Source organism: Zootermopsis nevadensis, unplaced genomic scaffold (assembly GCF_977971745.1).
Source record: "Zootermopsis nevadensis isolate Lab colony 2312 unplaced genomic scaffold, Znev_1.0 Znev_ptg000008l, whole genome shotgun sequence".
In the NCBI taxonomy this organism is placed as follows: Eukaryota; Metazoa; Arthropoda; class Insecta; order Blattodea; family Termopsidae; genus Zootermopsis; species Zootermopsis nevadensis.
In genome coordinates, this window is record NW_028259140.1 from 10,606,792 (window position 1) to 10,633,679 (window position 26,888).

General features: G+C 36.6%; 1 protein-coding gene across 4 annotated transcripts in view; it reads right to left on the bottom strand.

Annotated features, from left to right (window-relative positions):
• Positions 1-26,888, bottom strand: part of dsb (scavenger receptor class B member debris buster) — a 107,410-nt gene that overhangs the window by 62,273 nt on the left and 18,249 nt on the right. For all 4 annotated transcript variants that reach the window (XM_087345077.1, XM_087345075.1, XM_087345076.1 and 1 more), the window contains exon 2: positions 5,997-6,998. In XM_087345077.1, the coding sequence (XP_087201203.1) occupies positions 5,997-6,144 (148 nt within the window). In that variant the 5' untranslated portion in view covers positions 6,145-6,998. The remainder of the gene's footprint in view (positions 1-5,996; positions 6,999-26,888) is intronic.

Sequence of the window (26,888 nt, forward strand, 5' to 3'; positions counted from 1 at the left end):
TTATAGTATTCACTTGTGTTGACAAACATTTCTAGGGTGAGAATTCTTAACACAATACTGAAATAAGCGACAGTTTAATAGGAGGTCTCTTATAAGTTCACGACTTTCACCGCTTTTTATAGCATAGAATGCAATTTTGGTTCAAGGTCACGTGATGTTAATGCTCCTTTCTGAATTTTACAATGTACAAAGTTCATGTACTGACCAATTTGCTGCACTTAAACATGAGAGCCTTTTCTATGTCCTGTAAAATTTCCTGCGCCGTCTGTACAGATGCTGACGGAGTTTGTCAAACAAATATATTTTGCTGTGAAATATCCATTCACTACCTTGAGTATTATCACTTATTTACAGCACTCTGAAAGCGGCAGACACTACATGAAACCTTCTAGTGTGTTTTCTTCGAGCTAATATCTGACAAATGCAAACATTACTTGATTTGAAGAGTTTATGTGCAACGGGTTATTCAAAACATATTCATATGTTGTTGTTAAATGCCAACGCAAATTTCTTGCATTGAAAACTATCGTTTAAAACAATTTCGCAACACAACAAATTGGGAAACGAACACACATAATAATATCCACATGCATTCTTTGCAAAGTCTATTTGACAGCTGAAATATTAGAAGAATACTGCTCATAACTTTGTAGCCATGGAAAAAGTAAACAGTAATATTTATGTCTGAACAGTTACTGTTGGTAAACATGTTCGTCATCATCATCATCATCAAATGTTAATCATGGTAACAAAGGCAGCAGTGGTAACCGTGACAACCACGGTAATAATAATGGTATCCAATGTAAATTTCGTAACGGTTTAATGTCGTCACCGCAGAGGATTATCTTATTATCCCGAACGTTTGAGCAACAGTCACGCTTTACGAAATTGAAAAGCAAGTATTTCGAATGAATTCGTATCTATACCACGTTCCATGTATATCTGTTTATCCGTTCTGGAGTTATGTATGCTCTTACGTGCGACAGCATCGCCAGTTGTCGCAGATCATGGGTGTTAGCTACACAGCGCAACAACCCAGAAGACAGAACTTCATACTCATCGCCCTGATGATGGAGGCAGTATGACCTCTGAAACGTTGGTAAACATCTACCAGACTACACAGCGCAACAACCCAGAAGACAGAAATCTTCATCGCCCTGATGACGGAGGCAGTATGACCTCTGAAACGTTGGTTAACATCGACCAGACTACACAGCGCAACAACCCAGAAGACAGAAATCTTCATACTTATCGCCCTGATGACGGAGGCAGTATGACCTCTGAAACGTTGGTAAACATCGACCAGACTACACAGCGCAACAACCCAGAAGACAGAAATCTTCATACTCATCGCCCTGATGACGGAGGCAGTATGACCTCAGAAACGTTGGTAAACATCGACCATACTACACAGCGCAACAACCCAGAAGACAGAAATCATACTTATCGCCCTGATGACGGAGGCAGTATGACCACTGAAACGTTGGTAAACATCGACCAGACTACACAGCGCAACAACCCAGAAGACAGAAATCTTCATACTTATCGCCCTGATGACGGAGGCAGTATGACCTCTGAAACGTTGGTAAACATCGACCAGACTACACAGCGCAACAACCGAGAAGACAGAAATCTTCGAAATTAAGGATATAGTTGCAATTGTGTAGGAAAGAAAACCGAACAACAGAGACAAATTGAAGAAAACACGAAAAGAAGTACGTGAAGGTAGATGGAAAATGAGTAATAAGGGAAAGTAGGCAAGGCAAGGAAAATAAAAGAGACAAAAAATAATCAAATAAGGGATTCAGAATAATGAAGTGAAGAGATCAGTGGGAAAGAAACGTGCGATCTTCAGACGTAGCTACGCTCAGACTTGACCACGATACACTGGGCCTGCACAGATGCATCGCTCGCTAACATCCTTCGTGGTTTACTGTACCATCTAAAATAGCACAAGACCACCCACCATCTTCCAAACTTCTTCATTTATCATATACGCTCGTCCTGAATTTAACCAAATGTGATTCGCTGTTTGTTGAGCATACATCACTGACGTATGACCTGAAATGAAGTCCATAGCATCTGGTTATTGCGGACAGTGTGTCACGATATCCGGCAGAAAATAAAATATGATTCCTCCGGAGACAAATATAAAGCTCGAAATGTGGTCAGCGCCGATCTAGACCTTATTTGCGAAGTGTTCCTATACTCCACACAAAAATGAAGTAAAATCCTCACAGCGGTTGCAAATACAAACACCAGATTTTTATTTTCTTGAGGTATACTTTGATACTACGTGTGTGACTTACAAATAACACACAACGAATAATGCTGATTCATTGAAAAAAACTCTAAACTGTCTAGAAAAGTAGGCAGATGTTAGGCATTACAGTTGTTTTATTAACGCAGTTTTGCAACTAAATTTCAGTACACAAAGCACTAACATAAATAAGTCTCTCCTCAATGCGTCCGTGCGTTGAAGTAATATCCCTTCAGTAAACAATTAGCATTTTTATAATATCCTCATCAAAAATAAAGTCATTACACGTGGTGTTATATGTTTGTTTCTGGGTGGTATATTTTCATAAGGGTAGAACGTTTACTAAGTAGCGACACAAATGCACCTGTTTCGTTATGAATGGCTTTCTAAAAAGTATGTGATTTCTATTATTCAAAACCAAAAATTATTATTGTTATTATTATTATTTTAGTTATTCACCATTTTACAGAGTATTTAATTCTATGTACCTGACACAAACCTTGTCCCTGAGGTACATAGTGCAACAGCTTTTTCTGAAATCCATTTTTTTAAAAAAAGATATTACATGTACGAATACAGATTTCGCGTGAGGCATTATATATTTTACATCAGCGTCTTTCGAATGATGTATGATGTTCCTAGAATGGCGGTTTTATGAAGTTCCCTAATGTCATGTTCTCCCGGGATGTTGGCCAAATATTTTTTGAGTGACTTGGAGACAGTTCCAGCTGCTCCTATAATTATTTGAATTACTTTTGCTTTCAATTTCCATTGTTATTTCTGAACATAATACGTCGTCTGAAACAAGAAAGATCAGTGTTTCTGAATAGGTAATTTCATTTTCAGAACTGAAGGAATCAATAAAAGTACATCCTTCTCAGTCATCTTCCCAACTTTGCAGATGAAAAGCGCATTAAACAGAGGAGCAGACCTGTGGACGCATCTCGCAACGCTGACTAGGATTCAGAAAATTCCCATGATACAAAGAACCCAGTGCTCTAATCGGCTGCGCATTTAATTAAAATCCGTCCACTCAGACGACCCACACGTTCAAATCGAATGACGCAACCAATCCTGAGCATCGGGTTCTAGAGTAATAACAAATGACAACAGTTTATAATCAGCGTATAAACACTGATGCAAGGAAATACCTTGAAGCTCTGACATAGTTACTTAGCAAACTTAAATACCTACTCGTGTTTTGTCGTCTAAGATAAGAAAGAATTACTATTAGCTTCGAATATGCGTTTTCGTCATCTGTTTTAAAGAATTATCCTGACATTCATCTGGAAGGGATGGCTTAATTTAGGGCAAAACACAGCCGGTCCCTGAGCAGAATTCGAGCAGGTTACCTATGGAATGTGAGTCAAACTATTTACCGGTACAGAAACCCACTTAAAACGTTCAAGTCGCGCCCTGGGGATATGTTTGTGACGTAGGAAACGAGATAGTAAAGGCAGTACCACTTCCCCATTAGTCCGGCTTTGACTGGCCGTTTCCTATATTTCAAGCCCATCCCCAGCGTAGCTTAATCATCGCCCTGATGATGTAGGCAACAAGTACATCTGAAACTTCGGTAAACATCTACCAGACTACACGGCGCTACAACCCAGAAGACAGCCATCTTTTGCCTACAGTCGTCGATAATTCTTTTGTATGCATTATCACCATTATCGTAAAACGTCTTAAAATAAAAAGTATGTTTCTTTTCTGGCTCCATTTTCTTTACGGTTACATTGCAATTTTTGTTTTCTCTTCAAGTGGTATATGAAATGGGGCAGTTTATGTAGTCCTCCTTCACTGTCAGCGAATCGAGGTTGTGACCTTGTTCTTGGGTTGAAGAACCCTGCTACTAAAACGTTCAGTGATCTTAGAAATTAACGTGTTCTACCGGCTTTGCTCGCATCAACTTTTTCTGGCTGCAATACCAGATGTATTAATTCACTGTACAAACTTCAAGGCACTAGAAAAAGAAATCGTTCGAACACTTCAAAGATTTTCAAATAATCACAGTAATAATGACATCGGTCAACGTCGTCCGTATCTTTTGTGTACACAAATACTTCATTTCGCTGGCCCCCTTTTTCATCGTTAATACTTTTTCTGCAGATTTATCATAATATGTAGATATCATGATCTCCACCCTCTTGTCTTTCCAGCACATTACCGTTTCTGCTTGCGCAAGTCTCGCTAAATTTTGGTTTTTTCAAAGTCCCCTGTCTCACTGGCTGTGGGTTGCCAACCCCACCAACAATGTCCATTGTGTGGCATTCTCGTATATTCAGTTATTGGGCCAAATCCATACTCGGTAAAAGCCGCTGATGACCTGCACATTCAACTCTAGTCTGTCCATCAAGGAGACAGAGCACTATTTTTATTTTTTGTGGTGAACGATTTGCCAGAATATGACTAATTAATTACATATTTGTCCTGTCAGTTAACCATAATACGGAATTATGCTATGTTCGTAGCCAGTGTCACTATCAGCTAGTATAAATAGCCTGATGTCTAATTCTATTTATTTATTTTTTGGATTGTATATTTTGAAAAAAAAATTACGTTGGAACTAACCAATGACTCTCGGATTTATTTCAAGATTATAAAAATTTCCTTTCGCGTACCTGTTAATTTCGGTAAGGTCTTAAAAAAAAAAAAAAAAAATTATGGGCCCTACATAGGGCAGAAAGCTCAGTTTTCGCATTCTTCGTAAAACTAAATTCGTTCAGTTTCTCACGTCACTTACATCACTCTACCTCTCACTTTCCGATGTTTAGTTCCTCGATCTAACAAACGCGTTTCACCTTAAGTTTCTAATTATAGTTCATCAGTTTCATTGTCCACCACCCCATTAACCATTGTACTAAACAGCTGTTAATCTTCCTGATGTCTAGGATCGAATTTTCAACCTAGATTGGCCGGGTGCTTTGTGTGATGACGCCACACCGAATCCAGTAATTCCCCGTAAAAAAATTAATGGCGTTAACACGAGTTTAATTTATGAGAATAAGATGACACCGATGCTTCAGAAATGTGCTGATGCAATTTTTAGCTTCAACGTGGGACATACGATCGACATACGACCAGAGAATGGCGAAACAAATATTTCCTCTCACATGTCGACATACGAGGTTAGGAGAATTTTAGGCTTCATATTATTTGAAGTTTTCGCGGCGGCTGAACTCAGCTCAATAAAATATTCGGTAATCAGCCGTGTCAAACTGTTGGTCTCTTCGTGTAACCACTTGAAGCGGTTGATTTCCCGAGAATAATTTATTGCGTCTGACAAGGTATAATGAACTAGAGAAGTACGATTAATTAATCGAAATTTAACACGAATTGAACGAGATTCGATCTTTACGATGCACAGGTTTACTCATATCAAATAATTTTGGGGAGCGTCGATGATATGATCTTTGAAAATAATATAATTTTGGGTAACTAATTCCACATGAGTTATTCCATATATCACAATTTTTTTGCGATAAGAACTTGATTTGATGTTTACAACAATAAAAAATACACAGTCTGTCGGAAATCTAAACCTTCTTTAAACGTCCTTCCAGATCAAACACGGATTTGATCTTAAGAACGGAGAAAGGTAAAGACACACTTCATTCATTTGTGAAACAATGACGTATCATTCAATGATACGTATACGTAGAAAAATGTCACTTATTTTACACAACATATAACTCAACACTCAATAGTTAAATAGACAAATAGGCTTATCACTCACCATGGTTGACTTTTCCTTGCTCGGATATAAGCATCTGGATTGACGAAGTTCCTTCAGGACTTGCAGGGATTTTCTTCCAAGGTTTTATTCCAAAAAGTCTGTTCTTGGCCGACTGTCCCACCTTTAGGTACTGTTTGTGAAGCCCCATTTCAGTCTTCTTGGGTCCCACAGTTTCAAAAAGATTAAAAAAACGTTCACGTAACTGTCACACTTTAAAATCACTATAGACCTTTCAGAAGAAGAGCGATTTTTAAAATCGTAAAGAACCCACTATTCATCTTCCTCCTCGCTTCATGCATTAACATAAAAATTATTTTAGACAATACACTCAGAGTATATACCACAGTAACTGCTTGTGATGTCTTTTTTTCGTTTCGACTGTACATTCAGTCCATCGTGTTTTATTTTTGTCCATACAATTCTGTTTACTTTGAGAAAGGGCGCAAAATATTTAGTTTACTTGAAGGTAAAAAGCTACAGGCTACAGTAAAATTAAACCATAAAATGCAACGCTGTCTTTATAACTTAAATTTATTTATAAGTTTCTGAGAATGGTTGTAACAAAATTAATCCTTCGTTTACTTCGCTTATTTCAGATGAAAAAATTATTTTGATATACTACGCACTGAACAGATTCATTGGAATACACTAAACTTTCTAGTCAAGAATGTAATTAGTTATATAATTTAAATCTAAAAATATATTACGCTCTTTATCGTAAGTCACAGTATAAAACACATAATATTTATTTTTTAATGAAGCACTAAAATAATTTCTTTCCTTGTATATGTTAGGTTATGTATGGTTTCTATCTTCGCGTTTCACAAGGACAAATCAACACATATTTAATAAACGTCACTTGCTGTTCAACACGTTGTGTTCAAATGCACTAAAACGAAATATATTTCGACATTCAAATGCCGCTTCTTATACTGGACGTCACACTGTTGAGGCTCCGTCTTCTTGGTGGACAGGATTACTTCAGCTACAACCGATTTGAATCTGAAACGGAAAGCGAATCATAGCATACACCCCACTTCAGCTCTCCCCTCCCCCGTCCCTTATTCGTAAGACTTCGGTTCATTGCTTGAATACCAGTACTAAGTAGGCCAAATGTATTCTACCTGTCCCGTCTTCCCCTCCCCCCGCGAGCATCAACAATCCTCCAATTTTCCGTCTCTCCTCCTTCACTGTCGTTTTCGCTTTACGCTAGTTACTTGCCAGTCCCATTGTCAACATTACCCTTGGTCCTTCCACGACGTATGAAGAATTCAGTTTTAAATGTTTTTAACGACGCTTTACCACTAATAATGCCTATACACCATTACCGTATAGAAGTGATTCTAACATTAAAATTGGTTGTAAGAAAACGTGTGAGAATGTGGATTATCTGAAGCTATCATGGAGACCTCTGGGGAGACCTAGACGTAGATGGGAGGATAATCTCAGGCGGGATCTATGGAAGATAGGAGATGAAGGATACTGGATTTTATTGGCCCAGGACAGAGTCCGATGGAGGGCTTTGGTTTATTCGGTGATGAACCTTTGGGTTCGGTTAGCCATCTAGTTAGTTATCATGGCGACTAAGTATAATAAATGTTTCTCCGGTTACCAGCCGTGTCATGTGGTTAAATGAATAAAACACCAACGTTTCGAGAACCATCTTCGTTATCGTCATCAGGGTAGACCGAGAGGAATATATTATAGGTTTGAGTCCAGTGACGGGCTTCTATGAAGACGACAGTAAACCCTTGGTTCATACAAACGACGCGAAGTTTCTAGACTGTTTAAGTACTTCTTTGATTCACAAGAATAATTTTTCTCCACGGAGTTACTGGTAGTCAGATTATTAGCTAAGATGCTTTTCTTAATTTAATTTACTGCTCTAGAACCATTCATGAGAAACCAATACTCTCTCAGCTATTCAAGAAATATCACATCATTTATGGAATTAAAAAATTCTTTCCCGTGCTCACAAAACGTCTCAGAAGATCCTATCCTGAATCATATTAATCCCGTATATAACTTCACAATCTGTTTAAGAGTATTCAAGGTAAATTTTCATATTAGCCTCTCATCTATGCCTAACTCTACCAGATGGTTGTTTTCCTATCGTTTTTTCGGATAAAATATTGTACGCATTGCTCATCTCCCCATAGGGCGAATATTATATATGTTAGCAGAATATTGTCACTGGATTTGTCCTTAAATATACAAGCGTTATATCGCCTTTGTTATAACTAATCTTTAAACTTTTATTATATAACGAGTAACAAAATATACGTTGAAGAAATTGTACGGGCCCATTTACATGTATAATTTTTAAAAACCAGTGGCTGATAAAATATTTGGACAGTATAAAGCCATCCAATTTAAATCTTTTTATAAAGAAGTCAAATGTTTTTTAACTAGTACTTGGAAACTGTCCGTATATGTGAGTTCATTAAAATCATGTCCAACTGCTCTAATCTAGAGCGCTACCTAAAAGTATTGAGTCTATAGCAAACTCTTTATCAAAACGTCTGCCATTTGCGCACAATCCAAGTAACTTAAGCTTTGTAAAATGTAGGGCTACGCTTAAAGTTAGCAAGTAAATAACTTTCAATCTCTTCACAGTGTCTACAGAGAATTCTTTACCGTACAATTACTTTGTCAGTACAATGTGCAGAATGAACTTCAAACATGCCCTATTTAAATTTCTCTTCAGTTAGTGAGGTAGTGTTTATAAGTTAATATGAAAGAGAAACGATGTTACTCTTTACACGTGGATGACGTAAATCGACATGTGTTACAACATACCTAACCTAACCCTGCTTTCTTCTATTATAGAGGTTCCGGGTCTTTAAGAACTTCAATCGCACTCAGCCTTTGTTAGTCTGGGACCTCCAAGTTATAATCGATGTAAATCTGCAAGAATATTTTTAACAATTTGTTTATTTCTTATCCTTATTATCTATTCACTTAAAACTCGAGTAATATTTAAGGGGGTACATAGTCCTTCATTACGCAGGGTGATATGGTATAACAAAGAAGAACAGTCTTCATGGACTTACAGCTGGCACATTATCCCAGTCGACTTGATTAAGTCCAGGTTTAGTCGGTGGAGACTCGAGTAAATTGTAATATCCAGCTACACTTAGTAGTGGTCAGTGGAAATTATATAACCTGTGCGCTACAATTTTTATCCAAAGTCATTTTGGTTATCTAAATTTAAAACAATGCTTAAGAAACAATTTAGGTTATAAAATCAGTACAATTATAACCAGAAGTGTAGTATCGATAACAAATTTGCGACTTCATTTTCTTCATTATTTTGCGCCCGTGTCGTTTTAGTATATTTCAACAACCATGTGTTATCAATCTGTATTCTAAGTAAATATTATACTTTCGACAAAATGCCTCCTAAAAGACCTATATTCGAATTGTGAAACATTATCAAAGAACACTCCTGAATTAAATGTTCGTAGCGTAGACTCCTTACAATAATGAGATCCCGTCATTAAAGACATTACAACTCAGAAAGAATTTTTATTCCCTTACTGTACCGGAATAATACCTCGACCAAATAAGTAACTACCAACTTACATGTCAATTCACCCGGTCATCCTGCATAGGCTACAGAAGTACATTCAACAATCTATCTCTAGGTGATAACAATGCCAAGCAAGTGTGATATTATGCTTTTGTTTATAACTAAACAAAGTAAAACATATTTGGAAAACAATAAAGTAACGTACATAACTATGTCGGCCTATGTTTTGAGACCAGATTTTGTCACTCATAAAATAACTTTAATTTCATTTGATAGGGACTGTTACTGAATCTTAGACTGCGTTTATTTGCATTAAATATTAATATATTAAGGGATATTTAAACGAGGCTGTAAGAAGCCACAGTATATATCAAACAGTGCGTTATCTTCGCCGAAATACTCATCTACAAGCATTTTCTCGGGACTTTGAAAAGTTTATGCAGAATGAGTTTTGATAAGCGTCCCGCGTCGATTAGCGGGAGAGATGAATGTTCTACTTCCATACAAACAAACCCAAGTGGATAGGAAATAGTCTCCGTCCTAGTTTCTTGTTAGTTAAATTTTAAAAAAAAACTCATAATCAAACCTATTAAATGCTTCGACTCAACGCAGGCTTCATGTCCTTTGCAGAAGTATGCGGGATCACAGAAAGATGGACAGCGTTCATTGACTGATGTGACTGTTCCGCTATATCAGAATTTTCTTCTCACGAGTCAAACATAACGTTCCTTTCAATAAAACAAGATTTGTAACGCTGACGGTATATCTTTTCTACAACATGACTCAAATATTAATCCTCTGTCAAAATAACACATGTGGTGTTAAATGATGACGAAGCCTTGGGGATTTCATGAACGATGTTGACAAGTATCAATTTGCTTTCGGTCATATTCACATAAGGACATCGCTGCTACCGCTTATTGCAAGGCGCCACTTTTTTTAACTGACGACTATTCGCGCAGAAAATAAAATCCCATCAGTTATAGCCTTCCTGAGAGATTCTTGTACATATTACACGTTGTGTATCATGGAATTAACTTATTAACACAATATGCGTCGGTCATGTTTACGATCCAGTCTTATTCAAAGGGTTTAAATTAAATTTGTCGCAGTAATTTACACCAGTCACTGCGAGATGGCTTTAATGTTAGTCCTTAAAGACCAACATTAAATCCTATTTACAATAACTTTCTTATAACTAAAATCACGCAGCGAAACCATAAAATGTGTAAGTATAAAATTAGTTCGTCATGTGGAAAAGGTACATTATAGGCTGCAATGTACTTGAATCACGTATCAATTTTTCCACTAATCTATCCCTCGTTTCGCCGTTGAAGTATATTACATAACTCACTCATACATCTTGTGACGTCATTTCACGTGTTTCTTTCCTGGGTTTTGTTATTTTTACATGCCTCTGTGCCTGAAGTAGAAAGTCTTTTTCAGACTATTCACTGGTTTATCCTTAAAATCTATTATTTTTAATCCTGGACCAAAATGGGCCCCTTTTGGTAGCAAGTGTGACGAAAGATGGTTTATGTAGAATTAAATAGAAAATGAAGCTGCTGGACATATTTTACTTAAATCAGATAATATTTATCGCATCTTACGAAGGAAAACTATCATACTATCATTCTTAACGCCGTTAGATTCAACTGTGTGAAAATGTATTTTCCGCTCTCAGTATGCCAAGAGAAGGCATGTGGGCTAAGGTTGACTGTGTTCTTTTATTGTGTTCTCAATATATAAACAGATACACGTGGGGTCATTTCAGGTGAAAATGGGTTCCACAACAGCTAAAGGACAAGAATAAATTCGTAAAGAACTTTTACAATTTTGCAAGCGATACAATTCTCACAGTCAGACTAGTTTTAAGGGCTAGCTTCTGTTGCGTGTTATACGTCCGTCTAGACAACAATTTTTTATTTTAATCTCAATATTTATTAAGAAATAAAACGTGTTTGGACCTTAATTGGTCATCTTCAAGTTGGTCCCTTTAAGTTCTTGAAACTAATATACATGACTGTTAAATTGCATACATAAATAAAGCACTTAACATTCTTATGGATCCGTGTGATTGCTTTACAGTTATTCGCAGCATGTATGTACGTGCAAGCATAGGAAATTTGACTTAGAGTATAAAATCTTTTTAAACCCAAGAAAGAAAAGTGTTTCTATTCTGTTTCTACTTGAAAGATGTCGAAATAATTGGACGTCCGAAAACTCGCCGGATAAATTAAAGTATAGAAAAGTGTGGAAACTGATTCGTTCTGACTCACGATTAAATTTACGAGTGACAGAGAAATTAAATTGCCTCAGGAAAAGTGCGAGGAAAATATATATTGAAGATTTGGGATTGAGAAAAGTTTAGGCAAAGATGGTTACATGAATTTTGTCTGATAACCAGAAACAGCGTCGGCTTGATGTCTCTCGTCAGTTTACCGAAAGAAACACCTTTCTGTACAGAGTTATCACGGGTGATGAATCGTGGTGTTGTCAGTACGATCTGGAAACGGAACACCAAAGCATGCAATGGAAAACATCTACGCCACCGAGACCAAATCAGGGGCGAATAGAAGTGAAGAAAATGCTATTTTGTTCTTTGAACGCGGGAATTGTTCACTTTGAGTTTATTGAACAATATCAAACAGCGAACGAACACTGTTATTTAAAATACTGGCAAGACTACGTGAGGCAATTCTCTGGAGAAGACTGGCCTGGTACTTGGATCTTGCATACGACGAGCTCGCTGTCCTGGAGTTTTTGGCCAAAAACGTGACATTGTAAGTGGACTATCCGTCATATTCGCCAAATTTGGCCCCGTTCTACTATTGGCTGTTCAGAAACTAAAGGCCGCTTTAAACGGTCACAGATATAAATATATTTCCACATTCATGAACATGAGACGACCATCCTGAAGAGAATTCCAGAAATTTTTTAAGCAATGGAAAAACAGTCTGACTAATTGTATTTGTGCGAAAGAAGACTACTCGGAAGTTGACAGCAACCATTAGTGTAAACAGTATATAATTAAATACAGTTTTTAATGGGGCTTTCCGGAAAGTAAATTATCACCCTTCGTGCAGTGCACCACACTGTAGATAGCAATGAAATCCTCTTCCGTCACGTCGTCTGCGGGACAACGTTGTAGCACACAGCTACAGTTTCCGAAACACTGAGGATTTTCGTGACAGGTGAAATATTGAGTATTACTTACAGACAGAAATATAGGTTTCAATAGAAGAAACGAGGCATTGAAGGATATTGCGAAATAAGAATTAATAGCCATTATTGGAATTCTTATTCATTGTGTTTTAAAGGAAAGCAAGCCAACAAAATATGACATAAAAATTTGGGTCTCTGGTGACAGCAAGACTTACTATACACGTATCATGCACTTGTACGTCGGAAAGAAGAAAGGTGAACCCTACTAACAGACGAAAGGGATGAGGGTTGTCAAAATCGTGTGTTTTCTCTTTTTGGGACTCGAAGAGGGATGTCAGCAGACAATTTGTTCACAAGCTGCCAACTGGCTGAGTAGCTCATCATTCAGAATCTTACAGACATGTGGAGAAGAAAAAATCCGACATCCCAGTGGCCTCCATGAAGGAAGGAAGGAAGGAAGGAAGGAAAATCACGGGAAGTACTTTCAAAACTTCCTGGATTATGTGACGACTTGACCTTGAAATATACGTGCATTAGAAGAACACTGTTGCTCCTTCATCTTCTTGCCATGGCAAATCATATATTCGAGAAATACAGGTCTTGAAGAACAGAGATGAGAATATTTTACATTTTCATGTAACAAAGACTAGTATAATTATTGACAAGATGGCAAGGAAAATACACAACATGTAGAGGAACGCGTCGAAGTCCTGTCAGACTTCTGAAATGTGTTTTATGCAATTTGTATCAATACGTTTGTACTATGCCTTTTGAAGAATACAGAATAAAAGGAAACGGCTCTGTTTATGTCTTTCTTTACTGGAACTGAATCATCAAATACTACGTTCCTACATCATCCTAAAAGTCTCATATTGTTCTTTGAAGAAGCCTATTTGTTTGCCAGTGAAAGGTATTGGCGTTCAGAGCCGTATAGCGACCACAACACCAACTAGAGGAGTAGGAAGAAACCAGGCTTTGACATTAGTGTCCCAGAAAATCAGACAAGGAAATTGATTTCAAGTAATTTCAAGTACGCATGATGTCAACAATGGGCGTGTAAAAACAATTCCCAATGAAAAATCTAGTACAATGTTTCAAGGACAATCAAGAATAAATTTATAAATAAAAAAGCAAAGTCATTCAATTATATTGCAGTGTAGGCGCTTGAGTGAGAGTAGGTATAGCTCCTAGTTCTCAACCTCGGCACTAGAAAGAGCTGAGTGGTCAGCAGCATGTCCCGGCAGCGATTTGCCCCTGGGGAAGAATTCCAGTACCCACTGGACAGGACACTGTGTGGGCTCCAGAGCCGATCTGTACACATAGGCCAGAAGATTATCCTCTGCCTCTGTCGGGAATCGAATCCCGATTGTCAAACCCGTAGCCAGTCACTGTACTGAGATACGCGGCCCACGAAGTCAGAACTACAGACATGTGATATTTCCAGGTAAAAGTAGTGACTTGCAGAATGTAAATACTTTCATCAGCAAAAGACTCATAAATACTAATAAATTAGTTTGATAAAGAAATTTCAATGCAAAGATTTTCAGTACTTTTATGGTTGATAGGTTGCGTGGTTGGATGGAAGAATTGCAATAATTTGATATCAAAGGATTCTGATCCTTATGGTATACTATTTATGAATATGCGTGTTCTTACGACCATTGTCATGTTAATGCCGTTAAGCGATTTTTTGCCTTATGTTTTCTATTTACATGTTGATTTGTGATTGTTTGCTGTTAAGGAATTTTGGGCCTGAGTGGGAACAATATTTGAGTTGTGTGTTACAACCTTCACTGTGTTGTTGTTACTAATAAATTTCTGACCTCATGAGACGATATTTTTGACTGTAAATTTATATATACAAAATAATGCATACAAACAAAAACTTTTTAGACTTTGAACAGAAACGTTGTCTCTTTGCGTGATAACTTAGTTGTTATGTTTAACAAAACAAAAAAGAAGCCCGTATTCAGTGTAATAATATAGGTCCCTACTGTCGATTATTTTTGTCTTATGAGTGTAGTACCTCCATAATTAATTATTTTCGTATACGCAGCTGATTATATTGAAGACTTACGCGGTTGCTAAAACTGAGCACCGCATTTTAAGTTTTCTGTTTGTATTTCGAGACGGAGTACAATTTTCTTTGCTATTCGCTTTGTAACACCAGCCCATGTTCTGATGCTGTCTGCTCAAAAAGTGAAGAAAATTTATGATTGTGATCTGATTCTGTCCCTTAGCTCAGGGACATTTCATTTACAGAGCGAACGGTTGATCTCATGAGCTGCATATTGTCAAATTTAAGTTCTTTATATACCAACCTCTTTATTGTTCATAGCATAATGCTGCCTGTTTTCTTAAAATAATGAACAATTTCTAAATATCGTTAAGTTTATATCTTTGGAAGTATTTATACAGGTGAAGAAGTTGCTATGTTTTCAAACATGCAATTCACAAGAGTGTTTCGTATTTCAAGGTCACTTAAAGTTTATGTAGACTAAATATTTGTACATAACTGTTTTGGACATCACTCTATATATTTCGCTATCGACATTTTTTTTAACCTTTGTCGTTATAAGACTCCTTTTCTAATAGTCTTACTGTATTGTAAAGTAAAAAACCATCTCATCTCTCAGAAATATAAATGTATTTTTAAACGTTTCATAAAGAGCTTCTAATCTGCCTTACTTCGTGCAGACTGGCTAGCTTTCTGGCCGCTTTATGTAGGATCCTGAAATTAAATTAAATATAGCAGTAGAAAATTAAAAAGCATGGACTTTTAAGATTCTATTTCAATGTAAAAGTGACACAAATCTGCCGTGCGAAATTAAAAGAATTTTGCATACGATTTCACTGCGAACAACTAATAAACCACTAGAGATGGGTAATTTTAATTTAATATTTAAATAGATCATAAACATACCTATATAATATGTATGTAATTTTTTTGTTAGTTAACGGTGCAAACTTTGGTGTTACAGCCAATAGAATTATTATAAAACAATAAATATTAGTTCAACGGCAAATCTAAGGTGGAAAATGACGAAGCAGCTGCAACTAACGTGATGTAACTCAAAACAATTCAAATACGCTATGACGTTAAACTGATTTTGTCTCAAAGTTCCTAGCGCCCAGCACACCACCCCTCCTTCCATGGCTACCTTCGGAATTCTCACGTGCCAGCCCTTGCGAGGAACTCCCCACATTTTAATAACGATAATATCCTCTTTATATTCGGCATTTACAGAAACTTAGAAATACAGTACATTAGGGAAAAAACTTTGTGTATTAAAAACTAAGAGAATTCTACATGAAGGTCAAATCCAAGATGACGATTTCGTTTGAAACGTGATCTTTAACGATTTTATTGAATTTATCAGATTTTTACAGATCGCTTGACACACATCAAGCGAGGCACAAGGTCTTCCTGTACAAAGTTTCTTGGGGATCTCCTACCGCGCAGTCGAGTCAACATGGAATTTGTATTGACAGTTCCCACATTTAACTGTTTACAACTTAACTTTATCTTAACCCTGTCGGATTAACACTAACCTGTCACTACATGACAAGAAGGGTTTTAAGTGGTGACGAGTCGCGTGCGCACCTAGTCACATTAATATAAGCTTCATTTTTCCTTCATCTAGAGGAGTACAAATTGTTTTGAACCAAAATGTGGTATTCTGTTCAAAACACATTAATTCGACTTTTCGAACCTTTTTACTGAGTAACTTAATTCTTTCAAAAAACATTTTGAGACAATGAAATTTAGTAATGTTTTGATGGAGGGTATTAGCCTATTGAAAGTTCTCTGCCGTCGAATAAACATATAAAGCCTCTGACAAATATTCATGAAAAGAGCGAAATTGACTTACAGCGTACTCGGCCTTAGATCATGTATATTATACACATAGTAACACAGACAGTCAATAAGTATTTGTAGAGTGTTCTTATTACTTCGGGAAAGGATGAAAACTCACAGATTTACATAACGAACAGCCTCGAAGCAGAACCTGAACGTTCATTTCTTGTTCGTACCATAAACAGTATTTCTACACGGCCATGGGCCAGTTCTATCCCTCTTCAACGTCCACAACATACCTCCTCTGGATTGAAATTAATGTTAGCTTAACCTATGATCAGTCGGAAAACAGCTTCTTGGAAATGTGGATACTTTTGAAGAGGTTTTACCACAACTTTCTGTATACATTTCCTTGCCCTCCTTCCTAAGCTCATCATAGTTTCATTAGATTTCACAACCTGAGTAACAATACGTGACCAAGATATTATCATTGACTAATTTTCTCGTTACCCGATTATATATCAGCCACTTACTACATAATTCGTCCTTAATATTTCACTAGAATATTTTCAGGAGCATTTCGTTTCTAAACATTTTCAGTTTTTGTTTAAAGTAATGCAGCAAATTTCACTTCCATATAAATAAGCGTAACAGTTAAATACAGGATTATAACAATTTTAAACTTAATAATGACGAGATTAGAATGGTGTAATCCGTATAGGAACACACATTAGTGTTCTTTGCAAACTCTAAACTGTCAGTAAAAGATTACGCGACTGCAAAAAAAAAAAAGTATTTTTAAAAGCGGTTGTCTTCGGGTAATGTAGCCCTCTCTGAGGATATAAATATTAGTTTGCTTTCCCGTCCAAGCACGCTCTGAGACAATATGGGATACCAACAATTGTGACAAGTATAATACTGCATATTATTCCCTTACAAGTCGATAAATATCTGAGCTTTGTAGGTAGTGAAAAATAAATTAAACATAAAACATAACAACGTTGTTTTAGCTCACGTTTACATGACATTCATAAACGTTTAAAGCGCTACATTACGTTGCTGGGTTATTTTCATGTACTGTTACTGAAAAACACTTTCGCGAGTCTTTGTTACTGTGTGTCTGTGTGTGTGTGTGTGGGAGGGGTGCATATTTAACCACATTTAAGGATACTAACTCTGTTATAACGGTAATCCCATAACATTCATACAAACTTTATTTTTATTCAGAAAATATTTGCTCAAAAATACCAATACAAAGAACGAGCTAAATACCAACCGATTTTTAATAAAAATTTGAATCCTTTAAAAACCACACTCTGAATAAACACATTTAAAATTCATGACTTTAAAATTTACTGATGCCGATCTAACTGGAATCCGAAATTATTTCTCGTGATACGTTTATCACAAAACTTTTCAAGGCACTGAATTTGGCCGTTTGATAATATGTGGCAGGAAGAAGGCGTTAGAAATTAAAGTTCTGTCTATAAAAAAAAAATCCACAGATGGTAAGAATATTTTTAAAAAATCCTCACACAACGGGATCCGGTAAAGATGTCCTGTGTAGTTGATGCAGCAAGGTAAAATGGATTATTTAAAACGAAGCAGACCTTATGGTGTCCAACAGACGACAACAGGAAGACTGGCGAAGAAAACAAATATAGCCCCATCTTTGGTTGTGAAGATTTCATTGTAAATAACACCCACATTACCACAAGACATCGAGTACGACCTCGAACAATACAACGTATTTATGGAGCAGTGGTACAGTATCATGAACTTCTTCCAAATCGCTGAAAAATTGGAATTTCATGCAACTTTAATATAGATGAGAAACGTGTTAGTAAAGATTGGCTTGCCGGATTTCTTTTCAAAAGCCATAATCGTTCCCTCCGAATTGCAGAATAATCATCTCTGTCAAGGGCCTCTGGTTTCAATAGAAAAATTTTGAAACATTAGTCGATATTTTAGAGGCAGAAATTAACAAGTAGAAATATCCACCAGGAAGGACCCTTAATGTAGATTAAAAACGTACAACAAATGTTCAGCCCTCTTACTCCCAAATAATAGCAAAGAAATACAAGAACCGTGTAGGAACATGTAGAAGATTTACTATCTGCTGAACGAGGAATAAATGTAACAGTGCATGAGTGTTGCTGGGTACTTAGTACATCCATATTTATATTAAAAAACAAAAACAAATTAAATCTGAGCTGACAGATGGCACTCCTGCTGGGTCTATCTTCATTTGTCATTCTTCCGGAGGAATACAGCTTGAAAGCTTCACCACATGGTTTAAACATTTTATCAATGTTGTGAAGCCAAGCAAAGAAGACTGTGCTGTTGATTTTATATGAGTATGCTACGCAGGTGAGAAATCTAGACGTCATAGAACTAGCGAGAAAACATTCTGTATCAATAACATGCCTGCCACCAGATACAACACATCACGTGCAGATTCGACATGTCCTTCCTGAAACCTCTAAGAGTTTACTATAATTCCCAGATTAAAAGTTCGCGCAGACAGAACCCGATAAGTAGTATAAGAAGTTAGAAGATATAAGGGTTATTTGGCGAGGAGTATTCTATAGATCAGTGGTATTCAACTTTTTTTGCTCGCGTACCCCCAGATATAATTTCTCTTCAACTTTGAACCCCCAAAGTTGTTGGTGTATAATTCAAGTTACACATAGTATATAATCTACATCTAAAATAAATTAAATAAATTACATTACTGATTATTCAGTGTTTATCATAAAATAATATATATTTTTTTAAATTTCATGTACCCCCTAGGATGTCTTCAATACTCCCGGGGGTACGCGTACCCCAGGATGAATACCACTGCTATAGATGGTACAGCTGTAAATGGGTTTAAGAAAACTGGCATATATCCAGGTAATCGCAACATGTTTGGAGATCACAAATTCGTAGCAGCTGAATCTCTTGTGTTCTTTCGGTAACAAATGAATGAATAAGCTGACGAGAACAGATTCCTCGCAACCATCGCAGAAAAATTCGGTAGCCCGGAAAGTCCCATGTGTAACTTGACAGATGGCACTTAGAAACAGAAATCTGCAACCCCTTCCTGAAATATTAATTCCTCTTAGTCTTAAATGCAGGGAACTCTTAAATACACCCCACAGACGCAGAGTCAGATATAAAAGTAGACAAAAATACGTTGTCGTTGGAGAGGGTCGGCTGGCGTCATTTGCGATTCTAAGTACAAGAGACAACAGGTGATAAATAATCCTTGATTCCAGCTTTAGTATCAAAACCTTGAAGAGGAGGAGGACAAGAATGCGGGGTAGAAGGACAAACATAGGCTAATAAGAGACAGCAGTTAACACTCACGAACAAGTTAGTCGATACGTAAAAATAGCTTACATAAGACGAAGCTGAAGTGAACTTGATTGCTCACTCGCGTTTCACACGGGTTTATGCTGTGCCTGCAAGCGGCTGTTGCTACGTTTGAAGACGCCGTCACCTGCGAGTTATGCTTTGCCACACACAGTATTGGAGACGGTGATGTAACTCACGAGGCATGCGACCTTGAACCCGTGAGTAGTCGAGGATCATGTACAACGCGATCTTCGACACTCAGTTCTCGGGAAATTTCTTCACGACATAGATTCTGTGTCATCATATCCAGAATCGTATTTTCGAGCGCTGAACAGAAAGCCTACTGTTTTGTTTGTTTGTTTGTCGTCAGTCTTTCGACTGGTTTGATGCGGTCCTCCATTTTCGCCTATCTTGCGCCAATCTCTTCATTTCCACATATTTTTTGCAGCCCACATCCTCAAAAATCTACGTCACATATTCCAATCTTTGTCTCCCCCTACAATTCTTCCCTTCCATTACCAAATTAACCAATCCTGGGTACCTCAGAATGTGTCCCACCATCCTATCTCTTCTTCTCGTAAGATTTTTTCCATAGACTTCTTCCTTCGCCTATCCTGTCTAAGATCAGCTCATTTCGTACTTTATCCGTCCACTTAATTTTCAACATCCTTCTATAGCACCACATTCAAATACTTCTATCCTTCTTAGTGTGCACTAAATGTTGATCACGATTGACCGTGGTATTACGTACTTATTTCCTCTGCTGTAATTCACGTCTTATGACCCTTGGTCCTTTTAGAATCTGACTGATGTATTTGCTCCACTTGACGTGTAAAAATTAGATCCAGAGAATTCTTTATTTTATATTTTAATTTTGTGCAAAGGTTTTCTACCCGTTCCCGTTTTATTATGTGTCATTCTTACCACACTCTGTATAAACGAATGTTCTATTTAAACTTAACCCTAACTCCTACACTCAAACTCTTCATGCAAAAACCACGAAACCAATGGCAATATCGTATTATTGTAGTAGTGTCCCATCATTTTAGCTGATGCACTGCTTTCAAATCAAAATGGATGTAACTTAAGCTGTTTTGACGCTCGATGAAAAACTTGTCATAGCCAAATACCTCCTTTATTCCGAAATTTTGTTTTTAGGCGGTTACGAATTTCAAAATACTTCGCAAACGGCAGCAAACGATTTCGATGTAAAGTCACGTTTTTGCGCACCTAGCATGAATAGCGGCTTAGTAACCATGGTGAAATTAACTCAAGTGTAAGGGAGGGATGGGGGAAGATTTGGCGGGTCTTAGGGGGTGTAGCTGCTTCTGGATATTTTATGCCATAGTACGTGATTATTTTTGGGATTTATTTTAAATATGAAATAAAATTTTGAGGGTAATAACACGAAATACAGAGGCATAAAATCAGAAATAATCAGTCACACAAGAGTTTTGTTTTAAATCGCGAAAGTGTTTCATGATATCAAAATAAATCACTTTATACATTCTGTAGAATGAAAAATTATCTGCATAATGTGAGAATAACTAAGAGAAGGGACTTTTTCGTTCAGAATAATAAGAAGAGAATGCTGAACCAAGTAGTCTCTAAAAGCTGTGTATATTTAAAAGCCACTAGAGCTAAGAGGTATGTCCTTGTAACAACTTTCACTGATTCCGTAATTATTATTATTTTATAAAATACACCACACAGCCTCACTTTGTGTTTGTTGCTTCCTAAAATAACATTTTAATGAAAATCGCCTATTATTCAATAATATATCAAGTTATAAAATGTCAAGACGTTTCATTGACAGCTGGGAGGTTTTGTCGAATCTTGCGGTGGACATGTTGAAATTTTAAAATGTACCGAGAAGGTGACATCTAAAATGGCATGGTGTTAATGCTAACTTTTACGAAATTAGTCCATCAATGTGTGTATTTGAATCAGGGGTCCAGACACAAGTAGGTAGACGAATTGGTTCAGAGGCACGAATTCTACACCTGCATTGCAGAGGGGATTATCGTAAATTTGTTACAAAGATTTTTTCAATACATCCATGTGATGAGATATAATTAAAGTAAAGCCAGAATAAGAACGACCATACGTTATTCTCAAAATAAAAGAAACTAACATTTATGTACTGATAATTTTGGATACAGATACACTATATGATAAGCCAGTGAATATAATCGAACAAAGTGTTAGTGTCTCCAGAAACTAAATACCCCAAACCATGGCGTTCAATGAGGAATACCTCGGGCTGAAGGTATAGATTGCACCTCTGACATGACTTCCTTAAACTAAATTATAAGCAACTAACGATCTTACAAAGGTCGTTATATATTTTCGACTGCCTAATGCCTGCTTTCTGTCTGGTAATGCAGTAAAAAGTCAAAAAGCTACAGGTAATATGCAAAACGTACAATAGTCATTGCGTACCAGACCGAAATCAATTTAAGTGTCAATCACACCATTATTAATTTTAATTATTTTTTAAACAAGTAGATATCAATGAACTAAAACATTTCCCAATATTTCGATTTTATTGTAACTAAATCCCTAGATGTTAATGTAAATAATTAAATTATTTAAAAGTCCGAAATACAAGAATTGATGTTCTGTAGTACTTATTCTCAGGGAATCGATTGGTCTAAAATTTATGCATATATCTGCCGTATTTTGATAGTTATAAACTTTGAACCATCCGTTTAAACAATAAATAAAATTAAGTTGAAAAAAGCCATTTGCTAAAAAACTAGAACTTATATTTTACTTGATTTTCCATAGAATAATTTATTCTTATGTCATGATATTATACGAGGGTGCCACTGGGAAAATGATTAGGCTATTGTAGGCCTTTATGTGTTCTATTGTTACTCATCTGGACAAAAATTTAGGATGGAAGAGTAGTGAGTAAGTGTGTGTGTCATTAGTTACTGTCTTGAGTATAGAGCTACTACAGTCCACTCATTTTTAAGTTCCATTACCACAACTTGTTGTCTGATGTTTAACCATACATAAGGAAAAATATTATTTCGGTGATGGTGCAAGTTCAAAGTACAAGAACTGTAAAAGCTTCTTGAACTTAGGTTATCATAATAGAATTTCGTTTTTTCTTTGCATGGAAAAAGTCCTTAGTGACTTGAATGATGGAAAAGTATAAGTGATTATTAGCACATGCTAATCTTGAAGCAACTGAGAGAAACATCACTTTAACACCAGAAGATTTATTTGACTGTGTTAAATAAAGTATTTTAGGAGAATTAGATTATTGTACATAACAGACAAAAACCAAAACACGTGTTCTAAAACTGACAGACTACAAATTCCTAATTCTGTCCCTTGAACACGGAGCCACATAAGTTTGTGCCCATTAACATGTCCGAGATTAAGACATGTTTTTCTTCATCAGATAAAGGAGATGAGGGCATTAAAGTGAATCACAGATTTAAATGACGTAGCAGCACAAACAAGAGTTAGGTCGCGGAAAGTGTGTTACTGCATACAACAAAAACTGGGACATCGGATGTCTCTTGCACATAAAGATGAAGAATGTGATATTCTTGGAAAATTTATGGAGAGAAAAGGAAAAGATATTTTAACATTTCCATGGCCACAGAGATGATAAATGCCGTATTACCTTTATTCATCTCCAGTGTACAATGCCAGCATCGTCATTACCTATAAATATGAGCACATGTTTAACTATCAGTTCTCTCAGAATAAGTACAATGTAATAAAGGATCTGGTATTTATAATTCTTAAATAATGGCGATACTACATATTTGTGAATGAAAAGCCCGCCGCATCCTAAAAATTGCCTTATTTTATTAATTAATATCTACAGAAAATCTAAAAATTAGAGAAACTTTCACTCCATGGATATCTTCTTGCAAAATAAAAATGATAGAATCTGTTAACGACGTGGTTGACAGAACTCTTTGATTTTCCACTGAATGGCCTTTTCAGAAGTATACACGAAATACGTAATGTAATGTTCCTTCGCAATAGCTTCATAAACATGCTTTTTCCTACTACAGTGGACTTGATTCTTCGATAGTGTATAAAGAGTTTCATTTTAATTTAATTTGTGAAAGGAGAAGGTAAAAATGAATAAAATATTCTGGCTTAGTGGACATATAGACATAGAAGGTTCACAATTAGTAATAATGAATATGACGTCCTGACATTTTTAATAGATTATACTTAGTAAACACAAATTTTATATTCAAATTAAAAATAACATGGCAACAACGCGAAATATCTATTTTCTTCTATCTCTATGATGAACGATAAAGCATTTTCTCTCAGGTAAAGTTAAATTAGGTTTCATGAAGTCACAAAGCCTATAAATACTAGCAGAAGACACGCAGTGTTACTGCAAAGAAATTCGAGAAATATTAACATTAACACAACAGTTATTAAAATTAATTTCTGCAAGTGTAGTGCGATCTTGCGATGAAAATCCGAAACAAAAGTTATTTTAAATGACAGCTGTTCCTTTTTTTACTGTCCGTTACGTTAGGCGCCGAGTTCTTAATTTCTGAAGTGCCAAGAGGGGCACGGGTTCCGATTGTATGGAGGAGTATGACGATGGCGCATCTACAAAGTAGCAAGCGCGTTGCTCCTAATCACAGCCATCGGAAGTAGATGCCAACCTCGTTTCATCCATTATCATGGTCATTATTTCTGAACTGCAGAAAAATCTTAGTCTATGTCTAATTTAAATAGTAAGGCGTGAAACGAAACTGATACATAACTGAGAAATCTTTCATAAATATAAACCAACGTTTAACGAACCACTTTAAACACTACATATTAACTGTTATTTTTACCATTCGCCCGCTTTAACTTCAAATTCCCGAAAGTATGTGAAACCAGACCGAAAATTAAATAGAATTCTCTGTAAAATTGTTCGTTATCAGGACTTTTCCCATCGTCTATTTTTTCAAAACAAAATTAAAATAAAATTAAAATTTGGTCCAGTGACAGAGACTAGCTCTATCTAAGGGAGCCAATAGAGTAGGTACCTCTCACCTGAAGACGAAGACAGAACCAGCCTCCGAAACGTCGTGATTTTAAACGAACAGACGATGGAAAAATTCCTGATAACGAACAATTAAAAGTGTAAGCTGCCGTCGTCAAAAACCCTTTAGAATAGAATTCTCCGTATCTCCTATTGAGACTTGTGTAAAACACACGTCTTGTATTGCTCAACAAAGGTCATGTGACCCCTGACCTGTCTTTCTGGAACCGCCCGGGGATTCCCAGTAAAAGTTCAGTTCAGTACCATAGTAACGCAGTTCTCCTTGACAGCCGTTAAAAATTTGTGGCTGTCACAAACATAACATTAGCGCAACTAACATTAAATTTCGTCTTGTAAAAAAAAAAAAAAAAAGCCCGAAATGTTTAATTTTTTTAACCAGACCCACACTCGATTTATCTATGCTACCAGGTCCAGGCCCACCTCTCGGTCTGCGTCAAGCCGAAGTCAGAGAGCCAGACCTGGGCCTGTGATGACCTCTAGGCTCCAAGGCCATTCTAACTGAAGTGGAAAGCCAGCGTCCCTTAAAGTAATAATAGTCTTTAAGTAAATAAGAAAGTGTAGGATTTTAGGTTTCCACGGTAGTGAGTCTAAAGATTGTTGTCTTCTGGGTTATTGTGACGTGTATTCTGGTAGAATTAAACCAAAATTTCAGATCGCCTTGATGATGGAGGTAGCAGGGACATCTGAAACTTCGGTAAACTTCTACCAGACTACACGGAACAACAACCCAGAAGACATCAATCTTCAAACAAGAAAGTTTTAAAGCCCTTGTTTTACTTTCGATTCCTATTAAATGGCCTTGAATATCGACCATGGTATATAGGAATCTCAACTTTCACTCCATCCACGCCCGAGGCAGGGCATGACGACCCACTGCTCTGATACAAGTAGTTCCACGTGTAATATCGTAAAGTTATTTCATTTATGGGCAGTGGAAGGAGAAATTCTAACCAGAAACCACTCAGCTGCAACAAGTGCTGAGGTTAAGAAAGCGTTGAGATTCCCCATTCGTCTGTATATCGTGATGCTTGGTTAATCACAGGAGGAAAATTTACCTTCATGCACCTGAGGTACTTTTCATGAGAAAATGGAGGGTGACAACGACGTTGGCATTTAGATAATTCGAATACATTTATTTTGGAAATAAGATATTAATCTTTCACGGCGATTAAACTACATGAAGTCTCTCTGGCGATCAAATGTGCACTATGGAGTTCTAGACCGTCCTTGTGGACAGGTACGTGAGTGGAATTCACACAGCGGACAGTCGTGTTACTATAGTATTATCACCAATGTATAACCCCGCTGATGGTGACATAGATATCCGAAATGGTCGAGTGAAATTCTGTAGTTATACTGATAATCACCCATGAATAGTAATTAATTTCTAAAAATTAAATCCCAGTTAGAATATCGATTAATCTTACATAGGTTTACATATTTTTCTTCTGTTGTCCAAGGGGAATACATGCTGTTCTCTACCTGTTTGACCATAAGCTTATTTATCTCTTAGGTTGATTAGTTAAACACTGCAGTGGTATAACGAAAGTAAGACAACTCCACCTGAAGAAGCCACTGGACACATAAGGATTCAAACCATTCATGGATATAGCAGAAACATCTGAAGAGCGACAAGATCAATAGATGACTTTCACAAAATCAAAAACAACAATACGTACTACGTAAGAGAAGGGTAAAATATAAATGGCAGAAAGCTTCTGAGCTTCAAACAGCCGTAAACGAGAGAAAACTCTACAATAATATTATGTAACAAATAACAGCCACATTATCGTAAATAATTTCTTTATTACTAATGTACTGCAATAGTCAGAAGGCAAATCACACACACAACACCATCTAGAGAGTAAAATATTATCTTAGTTATGAAAAATAAAGTAACAAATAACACAATCATACAATAAATTAACACATTTAACTATCTGAGATGTACAGTATCGTATGAAACAGAAAAGATTTCCCATCAAAATTATCTAAATACTTACA